Source organism: Panthera onca, chromosome D1, assembly GCF_046562875.1.
Source record: "Panthera onca isolate mPanOnc1 chromosome D1, mPanOnc1 haplotype 2, whole genome shotgun sequence".
Taxonomy (NCBI): domain Eukaryota; kingdom Metazoa; phylum Chordata; class Mammalia; order Carnivora; family Felidae; genus Panthera; species Panthera onca.
Genome location: NC_138348.1, coordinates 1,772,107 through 1,798,188, shown reverse-complemented (window position 1 = coordinate 1,798,188; position 26,082 = coordinate 1,772,107). Strand labels below are relative to the sequence as shown.

The 26,082-nt window shown below is 62.4% G+C and overlaps 1 protein-coding gene across 6 annotated transcripts in view; it reads right to left on the bottom strand.

The window, feature by feature from the left end:
• Positions 1-26,082, bottom strand: part of KCNQ1 (potassium voltage-gated channel subfamily Q member 1) — a 319,343-nt gene that overhangs the window by 270,901 nt on the left and 22,360 nt on the right. For all 6 annotated transcript variants that reach the window (XR_013550302.2, XM_078433824.2, XM_078433821.2 and 3 more), the window contains exon 2: positions 3,559-3,649. Coding sequence is in view for 5 of the 6 variants with exons in the window: in XM_078433824.2 (XP_078289950.1) it covers positions 3,559-3,649 (91 nt within the window). In the remaining variant the exon portion in view is untranslated. The remainder of the gene's footprint in view (positions 1-3,558; positions 3,650-26,082) is intronic.

Genomic DNA, 26,082 nt, shown 5'->3' with positions numbered 1-26,082 from the left:
AGTGACAGCCAGCCTGAGGCCCAAAGCTGGACAAGAAGCCAGTCATGTGGCATGCCAGAGAAATAGCAGGCCAAGAGCAGAGCTTGTGCAAAGGCCCCGAGGCAGCAGTGGGGAGAGTCCAAGGGTCAGCAAACAGCGCACTGGGGTAGAGGGAGAGAGTGACGTAGAGGGAGGGGGAGAGGGCCTGAATGTGTGGCACTTTGGAGGCCCAGACAGAGGGGCCAGGTTTCTCCTAAATGCAACAGGGAGCTTTGGGAACGGTGAGGCTTGTTTTAGAAGGCACTGCCCACCCCAGAGAGGGCTGCGTGCAGAGAGGGCCCCTGCTGGGACACGAGGGTGGCAGGAGGCAGCGGACACAAGAGGGTGGGGGACAAGGGAGGCCGCAGGGGTCTGTGCCTTCAAACGGGTGGAGGGAAGGTGGGACGCAGTGGGAGTGGGCTCTCCGCTTGGGGGCAGGGCGGCTGCTCGCTGACACACCCCACCCGGGGCCGGAGGAAGGAGCACCCACAAGCCTCCCCCTTCCCAGCCCCTGCTGAGCCCCCCGTCCACAGCCGGGGCATGTGCACATGCAGTTCACACAACGGCCACCAGGTGGCACGCAGGCCTCAAAGATGCTGTGACTGAGGGCGGGCAGGCAGAGGAGATGCCCAGGAGAAATGGAGATGGGGGGGGTGCCGGGATGCCGGGGGGGGGGGGGACTGCCGAGATGCAAGGGGGGGCAGGTGGGATTCTGGAGGGGCTTCTGGGATGCTGGGGGGCAGCCGAGATGGTGGGGGGCAGCCGAGATGGTGGCGGGCAGCCGGGATGCTGGGGGGCAGCCGGGATGCTGGGGGGCAGGTGGGATTCTGGAGGGGCTGCTGGGATGCTGGGGGGCAGCTGGGATGCTGGGGGGGCAGGTGGGATTCTGGAGGGGATGCTGCGGGGGCAGGTGGGATTCTGGAGGGGCTGCTGGGATGCTGGGGGGGGCAGGTGGGATGCTCTGAGCAGCCCCGTGCCATGGAATGAACTATGTGCTCTGAACGGGACAAGCCTTGTCTGGCAGGGAGGTGTTCCTGGGCAAGAGGAGAGTGGAGGCCACACCACACAGGGCCTGAGGCTGCCAGGGGCTGCCCCCACCCTGGGGCCGTCGTCCGTGGGTCTGGTTTCCACGGACGGCGCAAGGCCTGGGGTCCCGGCGACACATCGGGGTGCGGGCCATGACTGCCAGGGTCCCGGCCGGCAGGGCCTGGCAGCTTTGGCAGCCTCCGTCCTGTCCCCCCCACCCCCAGCTGCGCCTGGAGGCCCTGCCTGAGCTCACGAGGACGGGGCAAGTCGCCACCTGAACTCAGGGCCCCCAGTTCACACAGCCCGCTGCGTGTAGGGACACTCAGCATGCCTTCCGCCCACCCAGACTCCAGATGTCATCGGGGCCTCTCAAAACCCAAGAGCAAAGCTCCCGGTACCAGGGTGACTACCCCAAGCCACTCGGGAGGCTTCATGGGCCGAACTGTTTGCTCCCCAAATTCACGTGTGGGAGTCCCAACCCCCAAGCACCTTGGAATGTGACTACATTTGGAGATGGGCTCGTTAAGGAGACAATTAGGTAAACCGAGGTAACTGGAATGAGGCCCTGGTCCTGTAAGGTCAGTGTCCTTGTAAGAAGAGACGCCAGAGAGCCCCCCCCCCCCCCGTGTGAGGACACAGAGAGGGCACGCTTGCAAGGGGGAAGGGGGTCCTCGCTGAACAGACCATCCCGGCCCCTGATCTCCGACTTCCGGGCTCCGGGCTGTGGGGGATAAATGCTGTTTAAGCCACACGTCTGGGTGACTTTGCTGCGGCCGCCCCAGGACACTCGGACGTGCTCCGTGCGGCCCAGGACTCATCATGTGATACCCTCAAACACAGAGACATGTCCCACACTCCCCGCTTTTCCCCAGCTGCTGGCCGCTGGGACCTGAGGCCGCCCAGCGGGAAGGACAGTCCCCACCCTGGGAAGCAGGTGAGAGGCGTCACCCACGTCTCACCTGCAGAGGAGGTGGAACCCCTCCCCCGGCCTGTACCGGGGCCACTGGTGCAGGGCTTCGGGGACATTCCTCTCCAGGACAGTGGCGCCTGACACACTGCCCGGATGCAGGAGGAACCTCCTCCGGGCTGCAGGCCCCAGGGCCTTGGCACGGGCCAGGCCGGCACCTTCGGCTGCTCCCGTGGGCGCCCAGGACCGGGGGAGAGTTCTGTCACCCAAAGGCTGTCAGTGTCACTATCCTGCTTTTGGACGGTGAGCACGTCCCTGCTTTTACACGGGAAAGCGTAACCTATCAGGACGATGAAAACGATACGCTGGGCCAGCGAGTGGTTCCACGGTGCGACCATCTCCACGGACGCGGGAGAGAGCTGCCCGGAGTCAACACCCTCACGTCAGACTCGGAGAAAACCGCCGGCCAAGAGAAGACCCACTGCCCGCCAGCCCGAGGCCGGCACCCTTCCTCACGAGAAGCCCCGGGAGCGCGCCCAGCCCACAAGGCTGGGGGCCCGGCAGCCGCGACGGCCACCACGCCGACCCCCGCTGGGCCCCGCGAGCCACACACGCCTCTGCCGGCCGCGACCCCACGTCCAGACAGAGCGCCACCAACAGCTTTCATACGTACAAGGGGGCCGCGAGCGAGCGCGACCTCCAGAAGACACAGAGGAGGAGGCGGCTTTGCCCTGCGCGGTCCGAGCACCCGTCTGTGACGGTAGCCGACAGTGACCACTGTCGCTGTCACCAGGGACAGCCGTCACCGCCACGGTCTGAAGCCCCCATCGTGAGCCTGTGCGCCTGGCAGACGGGTGCGCGATGGTCGTGGACGGGAGACCTCACCGGACCGAGGACAGTCTCCCCACGCTCGTCCCCCAGCTGCCCCCAGACTTCTCCGAACGCTAGGCAGCTGGGCGGCAGAGGTCGCTGGGAAGACCACACGAGCGAGGACAGTCGGCCGCGCAGACGCTACGTCGCGAGATAGGACAGACTTCGGCGCACGGTCACGGAAGCCACGCGGTCCTGGGGGAGAAGTCGGACCAGGGGGACGGAGCAGCAGGTCTCCGAGCGGGTCCATGCGTCCCCGGGCTCTGGTTTACCATGAAAACGGCACCTCGAGGCAGGGCGGGAAGACGCAGGTTGGCGGACGGGGCCAGGCAGGCGGCCAGAGGCGCGGGGTGGGGCGAGACCCCCAGGGGGCCGGCATACTGGCCTCAACCCAGGGCAGGAGTCACCCCGCCACCCAGGCCACCGGGCAGGCTCGGCAAGCCGTGCAGACAGGTCCTCCTGTGCTCCTTTTCCAGCCCAGCTCGGAACCCCCTCCTCCGGGAAGCCCTCCCAGACCACCAGTCCCAGCCTGACGGCGGTCTTCCCGGCAAGCGTGGGGGTCTCTACGCCTCCGGTCCCCAGCTGCCGGCCGGCAGGGTGGGAAGGACATCGGTCCGGGGTCACCGTGCGGGCGGGAGAGGCCCAGAGCAGCTCACTCCATGCCATGGCCCGCTCGCCTGGCAGACCAGAGCCCCGGCGGCTGGGGCAGCGGTCCAGCCCCTCGCGCGGCTACGTACCATCCAGAAGAGGGTCCCTGTGGCCAGGGCGACGTACTGCTCGATGGTGGACAGCACGCTGAAGATGAGGCAGACCAGGACGATGAGGAAGCTGCAGGGCGGGAAGACATGGCGGTCAGCTCCGCGGCCAGCCCGCCCGCTCCGCACCCCCCCCCCCCCCCAGACACAAGCCCAGGCCCGGGGACGGAGGGGCTGCCCGCCACCCCCCGCCCAGGGGGGCCACGCCCCTTCCCTCCCCCCGTCTCAGAACTCCAAGTACCACCCAGGCCGAGGCCCACCGGCCGGGGACCAGGCGCACGGAGCGGGGCGCGGTCAGCCGGCCGTAAAGGACGAGGCCCGGGCCCCCGCTACAGCGGGACAGACCCCGAAACACGGGCGTCGAGAAGCCACGCTTACAGACCACGTATCGCGTGATTCCGTTTACGTGAAGCGTCCACCATGGGAGGCCCACGGGCACGGAAGGACTACTGGGGCCAAGTCCCACCTGCGCACGGACCCCGCCGGCCCCCAGGAGGGGACGTCAGGAGGGGCTCACCCCCGAGCTCCTGGGCAGAGGTCACGGGGAGGCCCCCGTGCAGACAGAGCTGCGGCGGAGACTGGGCCGGGGGGTGGGAGCCCGCCTGAGGAGCCGCTCCTGGGACGGCCACCGGGGGTTCTCCACCGAGGGCGGGGGGGACGGGGGACGCCCAAGTGTCGTGCTTCCCCAGCCCCGCTGCGTCCTGAAGGCTAAACGGTCGCTCAGGTGTTGTGACACACACAGTGTGCTTCGTGTCTACTCTGTCCTGCCCCGGGCGGGCCTGCGGGCCCCAGAGACGCTGAGGCGGGGTCCCTGCCCTCGGGGGGCTCAGGACCTCCTGCCTCCACGGGGCGGAGACCACGGCTCCGGCCCAGCCCGCTGCCTATGCGTCCCGAGAGCTGGGACACGAGGACCAGGAAGAGAAGGATCTGACCCGTTTTCTGGGTCAGGGTGCGGGAGCAGGGCGGGGTGCAGAAGAGGCGCCCGCCCCCCGAGGCCACGTCGGCCCCGAGGGACAGTGCCCTGCTTGTGCCGCTGGCCAGGGGCCGGGACCGCGAGCACCTGGGACGTCCTGAGTCTTATCGGTCATCATCCCTGTACCTGCGGCGGCCAGGTGCCCTGGGAACACGGCAGAATGCGGGAGGCCTGCCAGGGCCGCCGTCCAAGACAGCGGGAGGGCTCTCCAGGGCGGGGGGGCAGGACGCAGGCGGGGAGCTGAGTCGGGGGTGTGCCCAGACTCCCGGGAGGCGCCGTGAACCCACGGCGAGGTCTCTCCAGCCCACCCCGAGGCACCTTTCCACCCTGGGATGCTTCCGGTGAAGGTCAGAATCATTCACGCGGACCACACTGCACACGTGCGCAGAAAGCACGGGCTGTTCCCGGAGCCCTCGGAGCCCCAGCACCAAAGAGCGTGGCCATCGGGCTTACCCTTGGGTCTAAGCCAGAATTCGGGGAGGCCGAAACATAGCGGTGGATCACGGAGAGCGGAGCACGGGCGCCGGGGCTGGGGGGGGGGGGGCGTGGGGGTCCGTGTTTCACAGGGACAGAGTTTCTGTTTGGGAAGACGGAAAGCTCTGGAGACGGAATGTGCTTCATGTCCCTGAGCTGTGTACCTGACACGGTTAAGATGATAAATTTTGTGTGTATTTTACCACAATTTTCAAAAAGGAAAGGGAATGACGTTCGTGGGCAGCAGCTGACGGAGGGAGGCTAACAAAGGCTGGCGGTGAGGCAATGACAGGGGTCCGGACCCCCCCCCGCCGCACCCCCCCGCACCCCCCCAGGCCCCCCCCCGGCTAGGACAGGACTTTCCAGGCAGATAAACCAAGGGCTCGTCAAGGGACCTCAAGCCCGGGGCCAGACGGGGTTTTGAACATGTGATTCAACAGATTAGGTGCTGACGTTTTAAACCCCAAATCGTATCAGAGACGCTTCAGTTTGTATAAAAGCCGCCCTGGAAGGTTCCAAAGGCCCCGGAACACACGAGGGCAGGTGCCCCGCCGTGGAGCCAATGAGCTCAGTGCTCCGGGCCACGACACCCACCCGACATCGGACTCCCACGGCGGCGGCCTCCGGTCCTGCGTGGCTGTGCCCCGGGTCCCCTTGCGGGCCCAGCCCTTGCGTGGCACTGTTCCCTCTAAACCCCGCGCGGAAGGTGACCCGTCATCCCATGTGAGGAGGCGGCGGCTTGGGGCGCGGTTCAACGGGTCCTCCAGGGGCTTCCAGGCTGTGGAGCTGGCCCTCCGTCCCGGGACGCCCTGGACATCCCGGAGGGGAGTCACAGCCACTGATGGAACCCCCGAGGCTACGAGCCAGCAGGAGCACGTCAAAGGCCACGGCGACTGTGAGCCCAAGCTGGCCGACCCCAGGATCCCCCCAGCCCCGGATTCAGGCCAAGACTGAACTCCCCACTGGGGCATATGGCAGCCACAGACCCCGGGGCAGTAATGCCACATTGTGCGTGGACGCAGCTCAGGCGTGGTGGGGGCTCACCCTGGGCAGGGAGGGGTGGGGCGAGGGGGGCTGTGTCCTTCCCCGGCTTCTGGGGCCCCAGGCATCGCCCTGGGCTGGGGGCTGTGCGGTCACGTGGCCCCTGCTGTTAGTTTCTCGTGCGTGAGGACGCCCGTCGTCACCGCGTGTAGGGCCCGCCCAGGCACGCGGGATGGCCACGGCCTCTCAGGACACTGAGCTCCGTCCCACGTGCAGAGGTGCTTCTGCGTGAGGTCTCATCCTCATGCTCCAAGGGACCGGACATTTGTGGGGGCCCCCAGCTCGGCCCCTGCACTCGTAATGGCCGTTTGCCAAGCCAACAAGTTACTCGTGAGGATAACGACTACGGAAACCCCCGTGAGTTTCTCAAAACTGGCATTAGTACTGGGTTTTTAAAACATAATTCGAAATACACTCAGAGGCTCCTTTTCGCCTTTTCCTTTTTTGTTACTGAGCTGCGTCCGCGAAGGCCCTCTCTCCACGTGAGGTCACGTTCTCGGGTCCCGGGTCGGGACGTGGACACGTCTCCTCGGGGTCCCCCTCGGGCACGCTGCACCGTACGACCCCCTCAGGTCCGGGAGACAAATGAGCAGGAGAGGCAGAGGACAGCCCCCAGGGGAGACCGAGTCCCTCCCTCCCGCCCAGCCCCCCAGGGACACCCGGGCAGCCCCGCCTGTGTCCCCCCACCTCCGCCCGCTGGCTGCCACACCCCAACGTCCACCAGCACGCAGCCACGCCTCCCCGCACCCCCACACGGCCCCGACCCTGCCACCAGGGTCTGTCCGCAGGCTCGTCTACTTAAAAGGTTTGCCCCGGGGACTCGACCCACAGCCCCGAGGACCACACGACAGGCGGCTGGGCCCGCGGGGGTGTGGTTCCTGGGTCATCGTCTCCCCAAAGGCCCCACTGCACAGACTCCAGACCGCCAGGCAGGAAGCTTACCAGAAGATTAAAACCTGTGTCCCCATCGCTGGGGACCCCAGACACATGGGACCCTCCCGCCTCGCGTTCCAGCCGGGCCCTCACAGGGCGCCTATGCACACAGCACCGGCCCGGGGTCACCACGGCCAGAACCCGCAGCCCAGCCCCCGCCGGTCTCCCCACCTCAGCGGTTCAGTCCCCACTGGGGAGCCGGGCGGCCCTGGGGAGACGCAAAGCCTGCCAGCTCCCTCCCAACTGAAGACCCTCCAGATGAAGCCTGAACTCCAGGCCCATCTTCCGGGGCCACCCCCTGCCCCACAGGCCTGAGCTCCCCTGCAGGGAGGCCTCCAGACACCCCCTCCGGGCCCGTGGCCCCTGCCGCACCCCCATCACAGCACTGACCGCCCCCTGCCTCCCCAGGCGGGGCCCCATCTGAAGGCCCAGCGCGAGGCCTGGTACACAAATGTCTGTTGAACCGACCGAATGCAGCTTTAGGTTCAGGTCAGGGGCTCAGTGAACAGAATGCTCAGTGCCGCCTCCTCCACGCAGGCCTCCAGGGTGTGTCAAGACTTGAGGGCCTCATGCTCCATTCCGTCCCTCCTTGCCCCACCCCCACAGGCTCAGCAGGGCCCTACAGGGCCCCCCGGTGGACCAGGGCGCCACACGGAGGCAGCTCTCCACACACCCAGCCTGCATGTCAACGGTGCCAGGCACAGAGCAGCCTGGGGGTGGGCAGGGGGTGGCTCTGGCATGAGCCCAGAGCAGGCAGGGCCGCCCCAGCTGCTGGGCGCACACGTGGGCAGGAGGCGCGGGGCAAGGGTCCTGAGGCGGCAGGGAGGGCCGACCCCGGGGACCACAGGAGACACGAGGCCAGCCCAGCGCCCACGCTGCCAGCCCCCCGGCCTTCTCAAATCCCGACGAGGCACTGCCCCGTGCCCGCTATTCCTGGTGCCCACGGAGGCTCGGCAAAGCCACCGTGCAGGCGGTGGCAGGCTGGGGTTCGGCCCGCACCCTCTCCTCCCGGCCTCTCCCTGAAACAGGGACGTCACAGGCACACGGGGACACCTGGAGCCCAGGGATGGGGTTGCGCTCTTCTGGGAAGGCCCACGACAGCTCCGTGCCACAAGGACAGAGAATCTGTCCCCCTCGAGATGGGGGGACGAAGAGGGGCTACTCATCCCGCTGGCCCCGCTCAGAACCCCGACCACCAGGCACAGAAACGGGGCTCCCTGGCTGGAGGCACTTCAGGCCTATCTTGGCCGACCCCCAGACATGCCGCTGCACCCCCGGAGGTGGTGACGGTGGGAGACCCAGCTGCCCCCACACTGGCCGTGTGTCCGGACGGCCCCGCGGGGCCGTGAGGACCCGAGCCGACGGCTGTGCTCATGTCCCTTCGCTGCCCACACCCGCCGCAGCGCAGAGACCTCGAGTGTGCGAGGGGGGCATGGGGTCTCCCACTGTCACCCTGTGAAGGGCCACGCCGACTGGGGGTGGCTTGGGGGCAGAGACTCTGGCTGTGAGCTTAACCGTGCCACCCAAGCTGTCATTCCAAAGCCTTCGGGGGGCCCTAGGGGGCTGCTCAGGGGTCTCCCCGGTGTGCGTGCGTGTGTGCACGCGTGACTCAGAGGCACGTACATGACCAGGGCACACGGCAGCCATGTCCCAACATCGGGCCGCGGGTGACTGAGCTGGGAGCCTCCGGCCCCAGGCCGGCGCCCATCAGACAACAGGGACACCCACCCACGGAGCTGAGACCCACATCCTCTCCCCCGTCAGGCCCCCCCAGCAGCACCCCAAGTGCCCGGTGGGTCTGAGGCCCCAGCACGGAGGGCGGGCGGCCATGAGCTGCATAAAGCCTGCTTCCTCCTGTCCACTCCAGTCCTCACGGGAAGCCTGAGAAGCAGGGCTATCTCTCATCACAGGAGGAGGGGAGCTCAGAGAGGGCGAGAAATGGCCCACAGTCACACAGCACCAAAGCCAGCGAGAACAGGGCTCCAGCGCAGGCCTCCTTCCACCCAGCCTCAGGGGTCAGCCAGCGGTGGGAACCCCAGGCCCTCCTCAGTCGTCCTTCCGGGAGCTGCGTGTGGCCCGGGCAGAGGGAGGACAGACCCCGGATGGTAAGTCACAGCCGTCGCCGCAGCCACACCGGGCACACGGCACGGGGTAGGTGGGGAGCTGGGAGGCACTCAGCCCTGGACACCCACCTGAGGCAGCCACCCGCAGGGCGGGAGGGCCGTCCGGGGCCCAGGGAGGCACAGGCACTGAGCCTGGCCGCCTGTGGTGGAAACCCGTTTAAACTTTTTTTTTTTTTTTTTTACTGTTTATTCATTTTTGAAACAGAGAAACAGAGCACGAGTGGGGGAGGGGCAGAGAGCGAGGGAGACACAGAATCCGAAGCGGGCTCCAGGCTCCGAGCTGTCAGCACAGAGCCCCGCGTGGGGCTCGAACCCACGAACCGCGAGATCATGACCCGAGCCGAAGTCGGACGCTTAACCGACTGAGCCCCCAGGCGCCCTGATAAGAAGCCCCTCTCAGCACCTATTTAGAAGGTGTGGGGAGAGTAAACCCAAGCGAGCTCACCCACAGGGGCCGCGTCTGCTCCCATGAGCTCACTCACCATCTTCCCCAGGGAGGGGTCCCATCCTGGACTCACCTGTGCCCACTCTGCACCCCAGCCACCCCCCGTCTCGGGAGGTCCTCGTCCTGGGGACGGCCAGCCCCTGCAGGCCTCCCGGGGCAGGGGGGACCTCCCCTCCTCCCATCTGGGGCGAGAAGGGCAATGGGGGGCGCTGGCCTGGGGCAGCGTGCGGACGATGACACCCCAGAGCGAGCGCGTAAGGGGCCCTGCCCTCCTTCCAGCAGTCGAGGCCGTGCCCAGGACTCCCAGGATGCCTCCGCCCAGGTTCAAGAAAGAGAAAGGTGGGGCAGAAGGAGGGACGTTGATCCTAGAGCTTCGGACAGCCAGGTCAACACGACCCCACCATTGCCAGGAGGGCATGGGATTCCCAGGCTCCTTCCTGCTGGGGAAGTCCCTCCTTGTGTCCAGCCTAAGTCTTTCTTGCTGTAGTTTAGTTTCCAGATGAAGGAACCTCCAACCCCACTGTGGAGGCTTTGGTCCCACTCCAGGGGACACGAGGGGCCCGTGGAAACAGCCACGTGTGACGTGAGCCTCAGTTTCCCCACTGGGAAGTAGGGAAGGGACACATCAAGGATGCCCCCTGCACATACTCAGCAAAGGGTTTCCTGGGCCATGACTGCCATCAGATTGGCCTGTACCCTGTCGGCTTGAGCCCCCGGAGCCGGGACCGCGGGGGTGCAGGGGGATGCTGCCGGCCTCACAAGTGAGTCAAGAACCACCAGCAGACCCTGAAGGGGAAGGAGGCTTTCCCAGGTGTCGCCAAGGGGCCGGGGCACTGCCCTCCTTTCGCATCAGCTGGCCGGGCACACACTCCCCGGGGGGCAGGGACCTCGCTGGACTTGACATGAGCAGGTGGGGCTTCCTTCCAGCTGGATATACCCCTTTCTCCCCCGAAACCCCTCCCTCTCTCATTCCCCTTGGAAGGGGTGATCGGGGAGGGCTTCTCCGAGGCAGGGACCTGGTCCTGGCAGAGGTAGGGAGCGGCAGGTGCCAGGCCAGAGGAGAACACGACCCCCAGGGAGACAGCAAAGAATCCAGGAAGCGGGCAGGGTGAGGCCAGGAAGCGGCCCCAGATTCCGGGTACTGGAGAAGGCCCCCCAGGATTCGCTGTCTCTTCCGAAACAGATGCCTGCGGACCCCTGAACCCGACAGGGGGGCCTCGGGCGGGGCCACCTGGGCCACGCCCTGGGGAGCGGTCCCAGACCACCAGGGCTCTGTGGCTCCGAGGAGCTGCCCAGCACTTTGAGGAGAGGGCGGGTGGATGCCCTCACTGCCAGGTCCTGTCTGCAGCTGGCACCACTGCCCGCCCCTCAGAAGGGCCCTGCCTTCCCGCCTGGGCCCGTGCAGTCCAGGAACCTCTCCGGGCCGAGGCCCTCATTGGTCACGTGGACACCAGAGGGTGACCCGGCAGGCGCAGTCCAGGAACCTTTCCAGAACGAGGCCCCTCGTCCGTCGTGCAGACACCAGAGGGTGACCCAGCAGGGGGCAGCAGCCTACGGTCACTGACGAGAAGGACAGCGGTAAGAGCCGGGGGGTTCCTGTGCGGCCGACCCGGCTCCATCAACAACACCAGAGTGTTTCCCGGACCCCCGACTGAGGCAGCGAGTTAGGTATTAGGACGTCCATCTCTCAGGCGGGAAAACAGAGGCTTGGAAATGCCGAAGCCTGGGGTTCCCCCAAAAGGAGCAAAGGCAGTGCGGGGGAGGGGGTAGCCCCGTGCTCCCGCTGGGGCCGTGGCTCCGTCCTGTGAAAGGCCTGAACACGGGGTCTGGGAGAGAATCCCAGCGGGCCCTCCTTCTCTAGAGGAGGAATCAGGCCCAGCGAGGTCAGGCCGGCCCAGACCACACAGCGAAATCCCTTCCTGGGGAACGGCACAGGGGCCCCTCTCCGTAGAGGGGCACCACGTGCCGGGGACGGGCCAGCTCACCGCCCACAGGGCCGGAAAGACCCCGTGTCATGCTTCACCCTCCAGCCCTGGCCCCCCAGCCCAGACCCGAGTAGTCCAAGGGCAGCTCTTGAGGGGTCACCCATACTGTCCTCGGGGCCAAGCCCCCCACCCTCCTTCCCCGCCCTCCCCAAAGCCCTGACCCCGTGTCTTAGAGACAGAGGCCCTCCGAGAGGCCGGAAAGCCCTCGTGGGCAGCCTCTAACCCAAGATGGGGCCCACCCAACCCCTGGCCTGGCCCACCCGATCCCTCGAGGCCAGAGACGGCCAGCTGCGTGACCCCCACCCCCCCACCCCACAGACACGGGACGCCCACATGCCCACTGGCCTCAGCGCACACCCCACCCGCACCCCCTCTGGGGTCCCCCTAATCCCAGTCGGCTGGCACCGGGGAGGCCCTGGCCCGGGGAGCAGTGTCCCCCAGAGTCCTCCTGTCCTGTGGGGCCCGCCCACGGCCCAGGTTCCCCGGACAGGACAGGACGCTGACTCCTCAGAAGGCCCGGGGGTGGGCAGGGCCAGGGCGACCCCGCTTCAGGGAGGGAGCAGGGTGAGGGCCCTGGAGCCCGGCCACAGCCTCCTCCTTCCCGAGAGGCCCCCAGGGGGGCCTGTCCCCTGTACCTGCAGAGCAGGAAAGCCTCTGCTGACGAAACAAGACAGGACTGCCCGTGGGGAGCGGGAGCCCGGCCCACACAGCCCGGGGCGGGCCTCCTGAATGGGGCCCTTCACCCGGGCCTCCCCGGGCCGGCCCTGCCCCCACACGAAGCTCTCAGCCGGGCACAGCGCCTCGCCAGCCTGCTGCTGTGGTGTGGGAGGTGCCAGGAAGGAACGGGCCGGACCCCAGAGGGCACCCCCGGGGACCCGGGCGTGGCCCAGCCCCAGGCCCCGGGAGAGAGACCGGTCGGGCAAGGCTGCATGCGAGCTCTCCTACAGAGCACCCAGAAGCCTGTGGGAGGCAGGGATGAGGGGGGTGAGGTAGGCATGGAGGGGTGAGGCAAGGATGTGGGGTGATTTCAGCAGGAAGGTGGTGGGGTGGGGGAAGACCGGGAAGTTGATGGGGTGAGGCAGGGATGTGTGTGGAGGGGAGGCAGGGATGCAGGGGGAGGGGGCATGAGGCGGGGACGCAGGGGGGCGCAAGGCGGGGACGCGTGGTGGGGGGAAGCAGGGATTCAGGGGCAGGGAGGTTGGGGGTGGGAGACAGATGCGGTTTTCCTGACTGCCCATCGTGGGGACCTCCCTGCTGTGGACACATCTGCCCGGCCGGCGTCCGCACCCCCGGCCAAGGCACGGTGGGAACAGGCGGTCACCGAGGACCGCGGGCCCCCTGACCGACAGCCGCGGCCCTGAGCCCACCCCGTGCCCTCCCCAGCACAGGAGCCCCAGCCCATCGCTCGGGGGATGGCGTCCACACCGCATCCGAGGGTCCGGGGCGTGCCGTTCACAGAGCCCACCCCCCCGCCTGCCGTGGGCCCGGCCCGGCCCTCCAGGCTGGCCCCACGGGACGCTGCAGCAGGGGGCCCGGAGGGTGAGCGCGTGCCCGGGGCCCTGGGCGCGGCAGGGGCAGGGGGGCGGCACGGCCGGCCGCACCTCCAGCCCCTCAGCTGCTCCTGTCCCGGGGGCAGGGGCCCCGCGTGGGCTCAGCAAGGGGGGCACGAGTCCCGTGTCACCCGGCAACCACCCAGGGCCCAGCCGCGAGGGGCAGGCGTGAGGCGCGTGGCGGGGTGCCTCCCGCCGCCGCCCCGGACGAGATGAGGTCTCGCCCTCCGGAGCCGGCCTCGCGGGGGGTGTGCCCTCCGGGCAGTGCCCGCTTCCTCTTTGTCCAGCTGGCCTCAGACTTCCTCCCGCCCCCGCCCCGCCAGTGAGTGCACGGCGCCGGGCTCCTGGGCATCAGAAGGGCCCCACGCGGATGGGGGCCCGCGCCCCGCACGCGGTCAAGGTGCCCCCGTGCCCCGCGGGCCGGGCATCGTGGCGCTGTCCACCGGTCCCGCCCTCACCAAGGCGGGAGCCGCTCCCAGCAGGGAGGGAGGAGGCGGCCAGCTGTGCGGTGGGCAGGCCGGGGGCCTTGGCGTTCCTCTCTCACCGCCGGGCGTGGGTTACTCAACGCCGGATGCAAACGGCAGCTTTATTTCTGTGTCAGCATCCCCGGCCCCCGGAAAGAGCCCACTGGCCAAGGCTGGGGGACAAGAGACACGTTCCTCCGTCACCCTCCCCGGCCACCGGCCACGGAGGGCGAGTCCCCAGGCCGAGGAGTGAGTGGGACTTGGCTGAGCCAGGTCCCTGCCACGTGGAGGCTGACCACGGAGGACGCCCGGGCCTGCAAGGCCACTCTGGTCCCTTGGGAGGTTTCAGGGGCAGGAATCCTCTGCTGCCAGCCGGCGCCCCCAGGAAGCCCTCCTGTGGTTCCCCAGGGGCTCAACACAAATGCACCCTCCTTGTCCTGCCTGCACGGCCCGGCGGGGCCTCCCGCCCTCCCCGCCCCGATCCCGGCCCCGACGGAAAGCCCGGTCTGCGCGCCTGGCACCAGGCCAGCTTCCAGGAGTGAGGCAGGCTTGGGAAAAAGAGACAATAACCTAGAAAACAAATCTACAAATCAAAAGGAACAGTGACAGCCACCCCAAGGAGACAGAAGGAGCCGTCACAGTGACGGGGCTGGGGGGCGGGGGGGGGGGGGGGGCTGCTGCTCTAGGAGCTGGGGACATGCAGCTAGGCCTGGGAGAGGACTGTCATGCAAAGGCCCTGAGGCAGAGTTTGGAAGGCCTGAGGCCAGAACAGGAGGATCAGGGAAGGCCCGGGAGGGCCACCTGTGACAGGGGCTCAGGGGAAGGCCTGGCTCAGGAGTGGAAGAGGCATCGAGCTGTGCCAGGCCTCCCAGGATCAGTGGGCACAGGCTCTGGGCTGGCATTAGCTATTTACCAGCTGAGCACCTGGCCGGGGCCCCAGAGACCCTGACTGGAAGGATGGGGGGGGGAGGGGGGGTGACGGCAGCCGTGCTCTGCTCTCTTGTGCAGCAACCGGAAGCAGGAGGAAAACGCCAGGAACCTCTGAACACCAGGGAACAGGCAATGCCGGGACACATTCAGACAGACGCGGTGGGAGTTGCTCACCTCTGCGGGCATGCCCCAAACGGGGCCGCCCCCCGGCCGTCCCCCCCAAGAGCCCCTCTTCCCTCTCAATCCGGGGACTGTCTCCTGGCCGTGGCCGAGGAGGGAACAAAGCAGAGGAAGGGAAGAGCCAGCTGGGACGGAGCACCGACGCGGGCACCGGAGATGCCCACAGCTGGCTCCCACCTCTCCGCAGCCGCCCGGAGCACGGCCGCTTCCTGCCTGCCGCCCAGAATAGCCTGCACATCCTCTGAGCCGCCGGCCCAGACCTCAGCCCGCCGCTGCCCTGCCTTCCCCGACCTCTGCCCGCAGACAGACTTCTCCCCAGGACACTGAGCACGCCCCACGCTGCGCTGACCGGCCTTCCAGAAACCCGTCACAACAGAGCAGAGAGCCCCTGCAGGCCTCGGACGGGGGGTAGGGCTTGCCAGGTATGGGGGCCCTGGCATCCCGTCTGCCCCACAGCCACCTCTCACGACATGTTGCAGGACGTCAAAGCCTGAAATTCCCTGTCTCGTGAAACAGCAGATAAAAACCATTGGATGTCTGCTGTTCCCTGATCTGTGCCGTGTGCCACACTCCTTCCTCTTCACGCAGACACGGCTCTTTCCCCAGGGGCCCCCGTTACAGGGTGGGTGTTGCAGTGATCTGGAAGCTTCAATTTCACCCTGAGCAACACCTCCTCCGGGAAGCCTTCCTGGACTGTTCAGGCAAGTGCCTCACACAAACCACACGCAAATGCCCGGTGAAGCACACCTGCCTGCTCAGCTGCAGCGTTGTTTCTCTGCTTGGTGTGATCCTGTGACTGAGATGCTCCCCTCCCAGCGCCCACGGGGGCAGGGACAGGGTCTGCGGGCCCGGCCCAATCCCCACGTCCTGGGGCACACTGGTGCGGAGGCGGCATGAATTAAACATTCAGGCCCGGTGAGCCAGGAGAAAAGCAGCGCTAATCTGACAGCTCCTGCCTGTCCCTCCTGTCCAGTGAGCTGCTGTCACAGACGCCAGGGCAGTCACCGAGGTCATCACAGGTTGGGGGGACAGCGGGGGATGGGGCAGGGGCAGAACTCAGAAGGGCTGTGTCCCCCGCAGCTTCTGCTCCAAGGGCCCCCCCGGCCCCGTGAGGCCAGTCCCCGGGGTCCCAGCTTGGAGCCAGGTGGGAACCCCAATCCCTGGATCTCACCACCCCCGCCGGCCCCCCTGGACGTTCGATCAGGATCCACAAGCTTTCGGGGAGGACGTGGCGTTAGGGCAGCTCCCAGGGGCAGCCAGGCCTCCGGGGCCCCCGAAGACTGGTCTGAGACCCTTTAGGACCCCCAGATGCTTTGCTCTGTTTTTCCACACCCTCTCACCTTGCTGTCAGGACACCCGCCCTCCTGGGCTCCCCCTTCCTCACCGTCACCTGAGGTGCCATCTGGCCCCTGCTCCCCTGTCACCTATCCAGACCCGGGAGCCCAGCCAGGCCCTCCCCTGAGCTCCCACCAGCTCCCTGACCTCCTACCCGGCTGCCCGGCAAAGCCCTGCAACAGGACACATCCCACACAGGGCTCCGTGTCCCCGCCTGACCCCAGCGCCTTCCCTGACTCAGAAACAGACCCCACGTGCCCAGGTGCTGAGGCAAACCTTCGGGTCCTGCCCCCACTGCCCCCTCTCCCAGAAAACACTCCTAGCTTCAGCGATAAACCCTTCCCTTCTCGCTCTCATCCCAATCTGAGCGCAAGTGGCCCCCAGCCCTTCCCAGCGTCAGCCTTCTGGTCTCCCTGCCTCCGCTGCTCCCAGAGGCCAGAGGGCCGGTGAGCAGGCCGGACGGCTAAGGAAGGGCCCTGGACGGCCACCGGAAAGAGGTGACCTTAGATCGCACACGCTAACTCCACGTGGACACGGCGTGGCATGCAGGGGACGAAGCCCCCATCTTCTAGAAGAACACACGGTGAACCGCTCTCGCACGCGGCGTGGGGAAATGGCTCTCCACCGTGACTCATGAACCAGCGGCAACAGAACGCAGGACCGGCGGACCCGAAGCTTTCTTCCTGACCGAAAGCACCAGAAACAAAGGCAGAAGACAAATGGCCAACTGAGAGAAGAAATCCCCAACATGGGCCACAAAGGACTAGTGTTCCCCGAATATAAAGGACTTAAAAATTAAGAGACCGGGGCGCCTGGGAGGCTCAGCCAGTTGAGTGTCCGACTTTTGGTTTCAGCTCAGGTCACGGTTCGTGGGTTCGAGGCCCCATCGGATTCTATGCCGACAGTGCTCAGAGCCTGCTTGGGAGGCTCTCTCTGCCCCTCTCCCACTCATGCTCACTCGCTCACTCTCAAAATAAATAAATAAGCTTAAAAAAAAATTAAGAGACCAAGGACCAAAAACTCAATAGAAAAAATTTGAAAAAGACACGAACCCAAAAATACACACTCACGTGACCTCCAGGCATATGAAAAACGTCCAAAAGCATAATTATAATTGTAGAAACGCAGATGAAAACAAAGCCATCAGAGGCACCTGGGTGGCTCAGTCGGTTGAACATCTGACTCTTGACTTTGGCTCAGGTCACGATCACATGGTTCACGGATTTGAGCCCCGCGTCGGGCTCTGCACTAAATGTGGAGTTTGCTTTGGTCTCTCTCTCTCTCTCTCTCTCTCTGCCCCTACCCTGCTCATGCTCTCTCTATCTAAAAAATAAAAAAAATAACAAATTAAAAGAATTGTTAAAAAAACCACAAAGCTATCGGGCTGGCCAGAAACAAGAGCGTGAAAACACCCCATGAGTAAGCTGGCACTCTCCTCTGTGGCTGGGGGTGCACGGGGCCCGGGCTCTCTGCAGGGGCACTTGGTCGTCGTGCCTCACAACATGACCCGCTTATTCTGCCCCCCAGCACCCTGCTTCCAGGCATCTCCCCGAAAACACACCTCCGACAATGCAAAAATACGAGCTTACGAGCTTACCGCAAAGGCGTCTGCAGTCGCCAAATGTCGGAAACGACCCAAACGCCCGTAAAGGAGCCGCGGGCGCATCGCACAGCGAGGTCCCAGGCAGCCGTGACAGACAATGCAGAGGGCGTGCATGAGCGGAGACAGGGTGATTTCCAGGATAAACGGTCACAAACGAGTGTCCGCGGTCTTTTCAACAAAGGGCGCAGGCTGGGGCGCCTGGGTGGCGCAGTCGGTTAAGCGTCCGACTTCAGCCAGGTCACGATCTCACGGTCTGTGAGTTCGAGCCCCGCGTCAGGCTCTGGGCTGATGGCTCGGAGCCTGGAGCCTGTTTCCAATTCTGTGTGTCTCCCTCTCTCTCTGCCCCTCCCCCGTTCATGCTCTGTCTCTCTCTGTCCCAAAAATAAATAAAAAACGTTGAAAAAAAAAAATTAAAAAAAAAAAAAAAAAAAAAAAAAAACAAAGGGCGCAGGGAAAACTGGACGTTCGCACACAGAAGAACGAAGCTAGGCCCTAACCTCGCACCGGACGCTAAAATCAACTCAGGATGAACTTAGGCCCGTACGTACGACCCTAAAGCGAGAAACCCTCAGAAGAAGGCATAAGGGAAAAGCTTCCTGCCACTGGGCTTGGGAGTGATTTCTTGGACGTGACCCCAAAAGCATAGGAAAGAAAAGCAAAAATAGATCAGGTGGACCGCGTGAAAATGAAAAATTTCTGTGCAGCCAAAGACATAATCAGTAAAGTGGAAAGGCACCGCCTAGACCGGGAGAGGGTACGTGTAAATAAATCTTAGAGCTCCTCAAGTCAACGCCACCACCGCCTAATTTAAAGTTGGCACGATCCAACTCTGCGCTGCCCGCAACAGGCACACTTCGGCCGTGAGGACACACGTAGACTGAAGGTGCAGGGATGGAGAGGTAAAGCCCGTGCAAACGGAAGCCACGAGAGGGCAGGGGCAGCCGGACTCACATCGGGCAGGATAGGCTTCAAGCCCAAGGTTGCATTAAGCTATAAAGAAGGCCGTTAAAGGGCCAACTCACAAGAGCACGTAACTCAGGCAGATATTTACGCACGCCACACAGAAGCACCTAGACACATTAGGCAAACGCAAACAGATCTGAAAGGAGACGGACGCGTATGCTGTGCGATCACAGCCCAGAACTCAGTCCCCCGCTCGTAACAACGGGCAAATCGTCCCGATAGACAGTCAGTGAGGAAACACTGGGTGCAAACCACACGGGAGCCCAGGTGGACCTACAGGCACACACACGACGTCCCCACCGGCAGCAGCGGGACACGTGTGCACTCTTCTCGAGCGCACGGGGGACACGCTCCAGGACGGGTCGCATGGTGGGCCACAAAACAAGTCTTCCTAAGCGTGAAAAGGCTGAAATCGTACCACACATCTTTGCGGACCACAGTGGTACGAAATTAGAAATCCGTTACAGGAAGAAAACTGGGAAATCCACACGTGTGCGTGTTGATTAGACCACACGCTCTTGGACAACCGTGGGCCAAGAAGCAATCGGGGCAGGAATTAAAGCAAAAGGCCTTGAGGCCGGTGCAAATGGAGACCCGACACACCACACCACACAAGATGTGGCAAAATCAGTGCGGCGGGAAAACATCGACATTAAGAAGAACCCACTTTACCCTCAAGGAACTGAAAAAAGAACTACGCCTGGTGAGAACAGAAGGAAGGAAGTGACCAGGGTTGCAGCAGGGAGAAATGAAACACGGTCTGAAATGATGAAACAAAGGAGGAAGGAAACTCAGACCTGGGCTCTGGGGGAAGCTATCCAAGATAGACAAACCTTTTGCCAAACTCACCAAGAGGAAGGGAGAAAGCACTCAAATCAAGCCCAGGGCCACATGGCCTCCCTGGTGAATTCACCGAACGTTTCAAGAGCTAACGCCAATCCTTCTTGAACCCTTCCAGGAAAACGGAAGAGGAGGGAACACTCGCACCCTGGTTCCCTGAGGTCAGCATTGCTCTGACACCAACACCAGACAAGGACATTACAAGGAGGGAGGAGAGTCACGGGCCAGCATCCCTGATGAACACAGATGCAAAAACCTTCAACAGAACGTCAGCAAACGAAGTTCAACCATACACAGAAGCGGTCGCACGCCATGAGCAAGTGGGGTTTATTCCAGGGATGCGAGGATGGCTCGACATCCCTAAATCAGTGCACGTGATGCACCACATCAACAAAACGTGTGCCTGGGTGGCTCAGTCGGTGAAGCATCAGACTTCGGCTCAGGTCACGATCTCACGGTTCATGGGATCCAGCCCCGAGTCGGGCTCTGTGCTGCCAGCTCAGAGCCTGGAACCTGATTCCGATTCTGTGTCTCCCTCTCTCTCTGCCCCTCCCCTGCTCATGCTCTGTCTCTCAATAATAAATAAACGTTAAAAAATTTTTTTAAAAATGCAGGATAAAGTTAACAATCAGCTCTATAGATGCAGAAAAAGCATCTGACGAAACTCACGGACAGATCCTTTCATGGTAAAGACTCTCAACAAATCGGGTATGGAGGGAACGTACTCCAACATCATAAAGGCCACATACGACGAGCCCAGAGCTGACATCCTCCTGAATGGCGAACAGCTAAACGCTTTTCCTCTAAGATCAGGAGCAGGGCAACGATGCCCACCCACACCACTCATATTCCACATGGGACCAGAAGTCCCAGCCTGAGCGATTAGGCAAGAAAAAGAAAAGGCATCCAAACCAGAGGCAGTAAAACTGTTTCCATTTGCAACAACATGAGATGAGGGGTAGAAAACCCTAGACCCCACCAAACAACTGTTAGAGTAAACAAATTCAGTTAAGTCGCAGGATATAAAACTAACACACAAAACCCAGCTATGTCTCTACACACGAATAATGACGTACCAGAACAAGAAATCAAGAAGATAATCCCAGGACACCCGGGTGGCTTAGTCTCTTAAGCATCTGACTCTTGGTTTCGGCTCAGGTCACGACCTCACGATTGGTGAGTTCGAGCCCCACGTCGGGCTCTGTGCTGACAGTGTGGAGCCTGCTTGGGGTTCTCTCTCTCCCTCTCTCTCTGCCCCCTTCCTTGCTCATTCTCTCTCTCTTTCTCAAAATAAACAAATATTTTTTTAAAAGTAAAAGAATAGAGGGGCACCTGGGTGGCACAGTCGGTTAAACATCCGACTTATGCTCAGGTCATGATCTCACGGTTCGTGGGTTCGAGCCCCGCATCGCGCTCTGTGCTGCCAGCTCAGAGCCTGGAGCCTGCTTCGGATTCTGTGTCTCCCTCTCCCCCACTCGTGCTCTGTCTCTCTCGCTCTCAAAAATAAACATCAGAAAGAAAAGAATAAAATACTTAGGAATACTTTTAAGCAAGGAGGTAAGAGAGCCGTGCACTGAGAAGTAGAAGACGTTGATGAAAGAAATTAAAAGAAATAAGTAGAAAGACATCCCACACTCATGGGTTGGAGGAATTAATATCGTTAAAACGGCCATGCTCCCCGAAGCGATCTACAGAGTCAACGCAATCCCTGCCAAAATCCCAATGTCATTTTTCACAGAAACAGAAAAAACGATCCTCAACGGTGCGTGGAACCACCACAGACCCCAAAGCTGGAGACATCACGCTTCCTGACTTCAGACTCTGAGACAAAACTTCAGGTCAGCAGAGCAGTTTGGTGCTGCCGTAAAAACACAGAGATCAACAGAACAGAGAGCCCAGAAATCAATCCACGCCTATGGTTAATTAATTTATCACAAAAGAGTCAAGAACACACAAGAGGGAAAGAACGGTCTCTTCAACAGACGGTGCTGGGGACACAGGACAGCCATGTGCAGAATAATGACACTGGACCCCTATCTCACACCACACACAAAAATCAACTCAGGATGCATTAAAGATGTGAGTGTGCAACGTGAAGCCATAAAACCCCTAGAACAAAACACAGCGAGTGAGCTCCTTGGCATCGGTCTTGGAGATGATTTTTTTGGATCTGAGACCAAAGGCAAAGGCAATAAAAGCCAAAATAAACGAACAGGACCGCATCAAACTAAAAAGCTTCCGCGTGGCCGAGGAAACCAGCAACGAGATGAACGGGCAACCTTGGGAATGGGAGAAAACATCTGCAAACCACACATCCAATAAGGGGTGAACATCTAAACCAGACAAGGAACCCACACGACTCAACAGCAAAAAACTCAAGAACCTGATTTCAAAATGAGCCAAGGACCCACACAGACATTTTTCCAAAGAAGACAGCAGATGGCCAACAGGGGGCACTCAACATCACTGACCATCGGGAAATACACATCCAAACCACGAGGAGACGTCGCCTCTCGCCTGTCACAAGGGCCATCATCAGAAGACGAGAGAGACCAAGTGTCGATAAGACTGCGGGGAAACCAACCCTCGTGCTCTGATGGTGGGAAGGGGACGGGCGCGGCCACTGCGGAAGGCAGTATGATGATCCCTCGAAAAAATTACAAACTGAGTCACCATTGATCCAGCCACCCCACTTCGGGGTACGTCCCCAAAAGAATTAAAAGTAGGGTCTCAAAGAGGTGATTGTGCGTTCGTGATCCCAGCAGCAGGATTCGTAACAGTCAAAAACGGAAGCCACCTGCATCCACCGACAGACAAACGGATGGACATGGCCCGTCCACACACAGGACTGTCACTCAGCCCTGACAAGGAGGGACGCCGTGACACCTGCCACAACGTGGATGGACCAGACAAGGGACAAGGCAAGAGAAGCCTGGAGTGTGCCCGGGGGCGGGAGGGGGGGGCACAGGGACACCCTGTGCTCCACCGAGACGGGGCGTGCTGGAAGGCTCAGAAGCTGACCCGAAGGGGCTCCCGGTGCCCAGCGCTGGACGAGTCGAGCCACGACATCCGTAGTGATCATATTGGACGATCACCCATAAATCAAATCAATGTCCACGAGGCCACACGGATATAAACAAACCTCCAAACAAATGAGCGGAGGAGAAGAGACACTCGCCCTAGGGACAAATTCCAGTCGCTAAGCAGGGAGGGGAGAGCAGGGATAGGAAATCCCCGTCAGACAGATGCCACGGAAGGAGCCACGCTCACCAGAGCTGCTGACAGACGCCGGACTCGGAGGGCAGAGTTTGGGGAGGAAAGAGCTACCTGCCACGTCTCCAAGCATCTTCCTCAAAATATTCATTAACGACAGGAGGGAAGAAAAGGAGTTTTCAGCACAGAAGCCTGAAGGACACACGTCTACCCCAGCGATCAAGGTCAAAGTCTCCAGGAATAAGACGTACCCGTGTCGCATACCCTTGGCACGAGGGCGCCGCTCCGGGCCCAACGGTGTTCCCGGCTGCTCTCGCCAAAAGGCACAGCCTCGATCCAATCACCACACGCATCAGACAAACCAGATGGAGGGACCGACCCCAGAACAGCTGACTGGTGCTTATCAAAAACGCGCAGGTCACAAAACCAGGGGACGCCAGGGGAGCCGCCAGGGGAGCCGCCAGGGGCCGCGGGAGACCCCTGAATGCAGCGTGGGGATCTCGGAGCAGAAAAAGGACATCAGCGGGAAAACCCCATGGGATTCGAACACGGCCTGTAGCCTTGTTGGTAGGAACACACCAGCGTCGGTGTCCTGCTTTTCGTCCACGTGTCTGGCTCAGGAGGGTGTTCCCACTGGGGGAGGCTGAGGCAGGAGCCTATGGGGCGCTCTGTACCGTTGGGAAGCTTTTCTGAAAAATCTGCGCTTATCTCCAAACAAAAGGCCGAAACCACAAAGTACAAAAGTTGAGAGGACAGATCTCAGCCCCCGTCACTCAGGCCCCGTGGTGTCCCCAGTGCTCCCAGAGTCACAGCCCGGGCCCACCCTTGTGACCCGGCCCCCCTCCGGCCCCCAAGCCTTGCTGCTCCTCACGTGCGCCAAGCACACTGTACCACAGGGCCTTTGCACACGCTGTCTCCTCTGGCCGCACCCTCCTCCTTCACCAGTGGGCACGGCCCGCTTCCTCGGGTCTCTGCTCAACCACCACCCAGTCTGAGGGGCTGCCCCGGACCACCCCCAGGAAAGGGCACCAGAGCCACCGTGCTCTCTGCCCCGTTCCCCGCTTCACGCCTTCTCAAGCTCTTGCCACCTCATGCCCTTGTTGTTTGCCCGAGTCCCTGTCTACTCTCTGGGGCGTCATGTCCTGGAGGACAGCGATCCCGTCTCACTAACTCAGTCCTCCCGGAACCTGGAAGTCAGCCCCGTGCATCACAGGTGCACCGCGGGCGGCTGACTCAACCACTAACATACGAGCGGCGCTCCCCCCGCTACAAACAACAACACGCTATTTTTGCCTCCTCAAAAGGGCAAAGTGCTTTTACGATAATACCCGGCTTTAGAGAGGGTAGAAAAAAACCCCAGGGCCGTCCAGCCTCAGGGAGGGAGGTTAAATTAGGAAAAGCTTCCCGGAAGGCTGTTTGGAGGAAGGTGTCAGAGCCATAAAAACGTGGGAACCCTTTGATCCCGCCGGGGAATCTCCTGCGAGGAAATAATCCAGGTTCCGGGCAAAAATGAACGTACAAGGATGTGCATCACAATCTTAGAAGAGTAAAGTGGGAAATCAGCCGGCCATCAACGGGGGGACAGGAGGCAGGATCCGTTACGTTGGGTCCCCCAGCAGAACCGCTAGGCAGCCTTGAAACGTCACGTGTGAAAGAAGAACGTGGGAAACACTTGCCCCGAGTCAAGTGAAGCAAGATCAGCAACGAGTGGTTTCGCATAGTCCCCATTTTATCAGATATTTACGGAAACACACACGTGCAGATACGCATGGTGACAGGTGCCGAGGGCCTCCTCTGAGCTGCCGCGAATCGGAGCGTGTTCCAAAGAGGCTGCCTCCCCTCCAGCAGCCACGTAGGGCAAGGGCCTGCCTCGTCCCCATTTCGTGGAGGAAGAAACTGAGGCACAAACAGCAAACGGCCCGCGGCCACACAGCTCAGGGGGCGAGCTGGCCGGGGCCCTTCCGCTCACCACGGACGCACCACGGGCACACACTCTTTCGCGCACCCCAAGAGCGCACGTGGGCACACACACACACGCACGCACACCCACCGAGCTGGGGAAGGACTGGGAGGGAGTCCACAGCAGGCGTCGCCGGGTGAGGGTTCAATAAGCAATTGTAATGACTTCGTTCAAATTTCTGAATGGTCTACGTTCAACGCGTCTGAGTTTTGTGATCAGAAAAGGCGATATTCTAAAAAAACGCATGCTTATGTTTTTGAGGAGATAACCAGAAGCTTTCCAGCCGCCGCTGAAATGATCACGTGCTTTCGACGAGCGCCAGTGACTCAACGTGTCCTATCAGCACATTTCGGAAGAGTAAGCCGCCCACGCCCGTGGTCAGGAGAGAAACCCAGGGTGGTTGTGGTAATTTCTGGTAACTCTTTACTTATACGGTTTAATCGCAAACTTACAGGATAGAACCGCATGAGAAACCCCCAAATACCCTTGGCCCAGATTCACCAGCGCTCACGCCGCCCCTTTTCCTGCCCTGCGCCCTCCCTCTCCCCGCCTCCTCCTTCCCTCCGTCAGGTTTTCCGGAAGCATCTGGGGGTAGGTCTGCTTTCTGCCAAATACTTCCTTGCCCGTATCTCAGGAACAAGGACATTCCGGTCGGTAACCACAGGACCTGCGTGAGAATCGGGGAACAGGCCACACACACGCCACCGCTCAGCCCTGTGGGCCAGCGCCCCGCGGCCGGGCCCCATCCTGTCGTAACTCACACTCCTGTAATCTGAACGCTTCTGTAGCTTCTCCCTACGGTTTCTTGACCTTGACATTTGCAAAGAGTTCAGGCCAGCTACTGCGCAGAGCGCCCTTCACCCCGGTCCACCTGATGTGTCCTCACGATCAGGTTCAGGTTCTGGGTCTTTGGCGAGAACTCGGCTGGCTGAGGACGTCCACTTGGGGGCTCCTGTGGTCGGTCTGGCCCCTCCTGAGGATGTTAACTGTGATCAGTCGGGCACGGTGGCACCAGCAAGTTTCATCCCGCAAGGACGAATCTTCTGCTCGTCACCACCGAGGGAGATGCTTTGAGGCCGGGTACCGAGCCCTCCCGTTGCTCTGGCTTTGCCCACCAGGGTGGGGTCCCCACCGATGACCGACCACAGGGAGGCAACCTTCCCGGCCTTCTCGCCTGAGCTCCTCGCATCGCCCGCACGTTGTGTGATGGCCTCTCCTTCCGCACTTCGGGATTTAGCGTGCTGTTGTTTTAAGCCAAATTCTCCACCTCCGCCTGTGCCCAGGGCCAGTCTGTAGTTGCCTCTTTGGGGGTCCTCGCCAGGCCTGGAGGTCAGCACTGGGCTCCCAGTGGAAGCGGGTGGCCGCTTGGTGGCCACGGTGTCGTCCTGGACGGGAAGGGCCTGGAGGCGTAGGTCGCCCGGCCACAGGCTCCCCAGGAGAGAAACGCCTTCTCTCGCGTGCTCCCCACCCCGCACTCGGAAACGTTCAAGCACA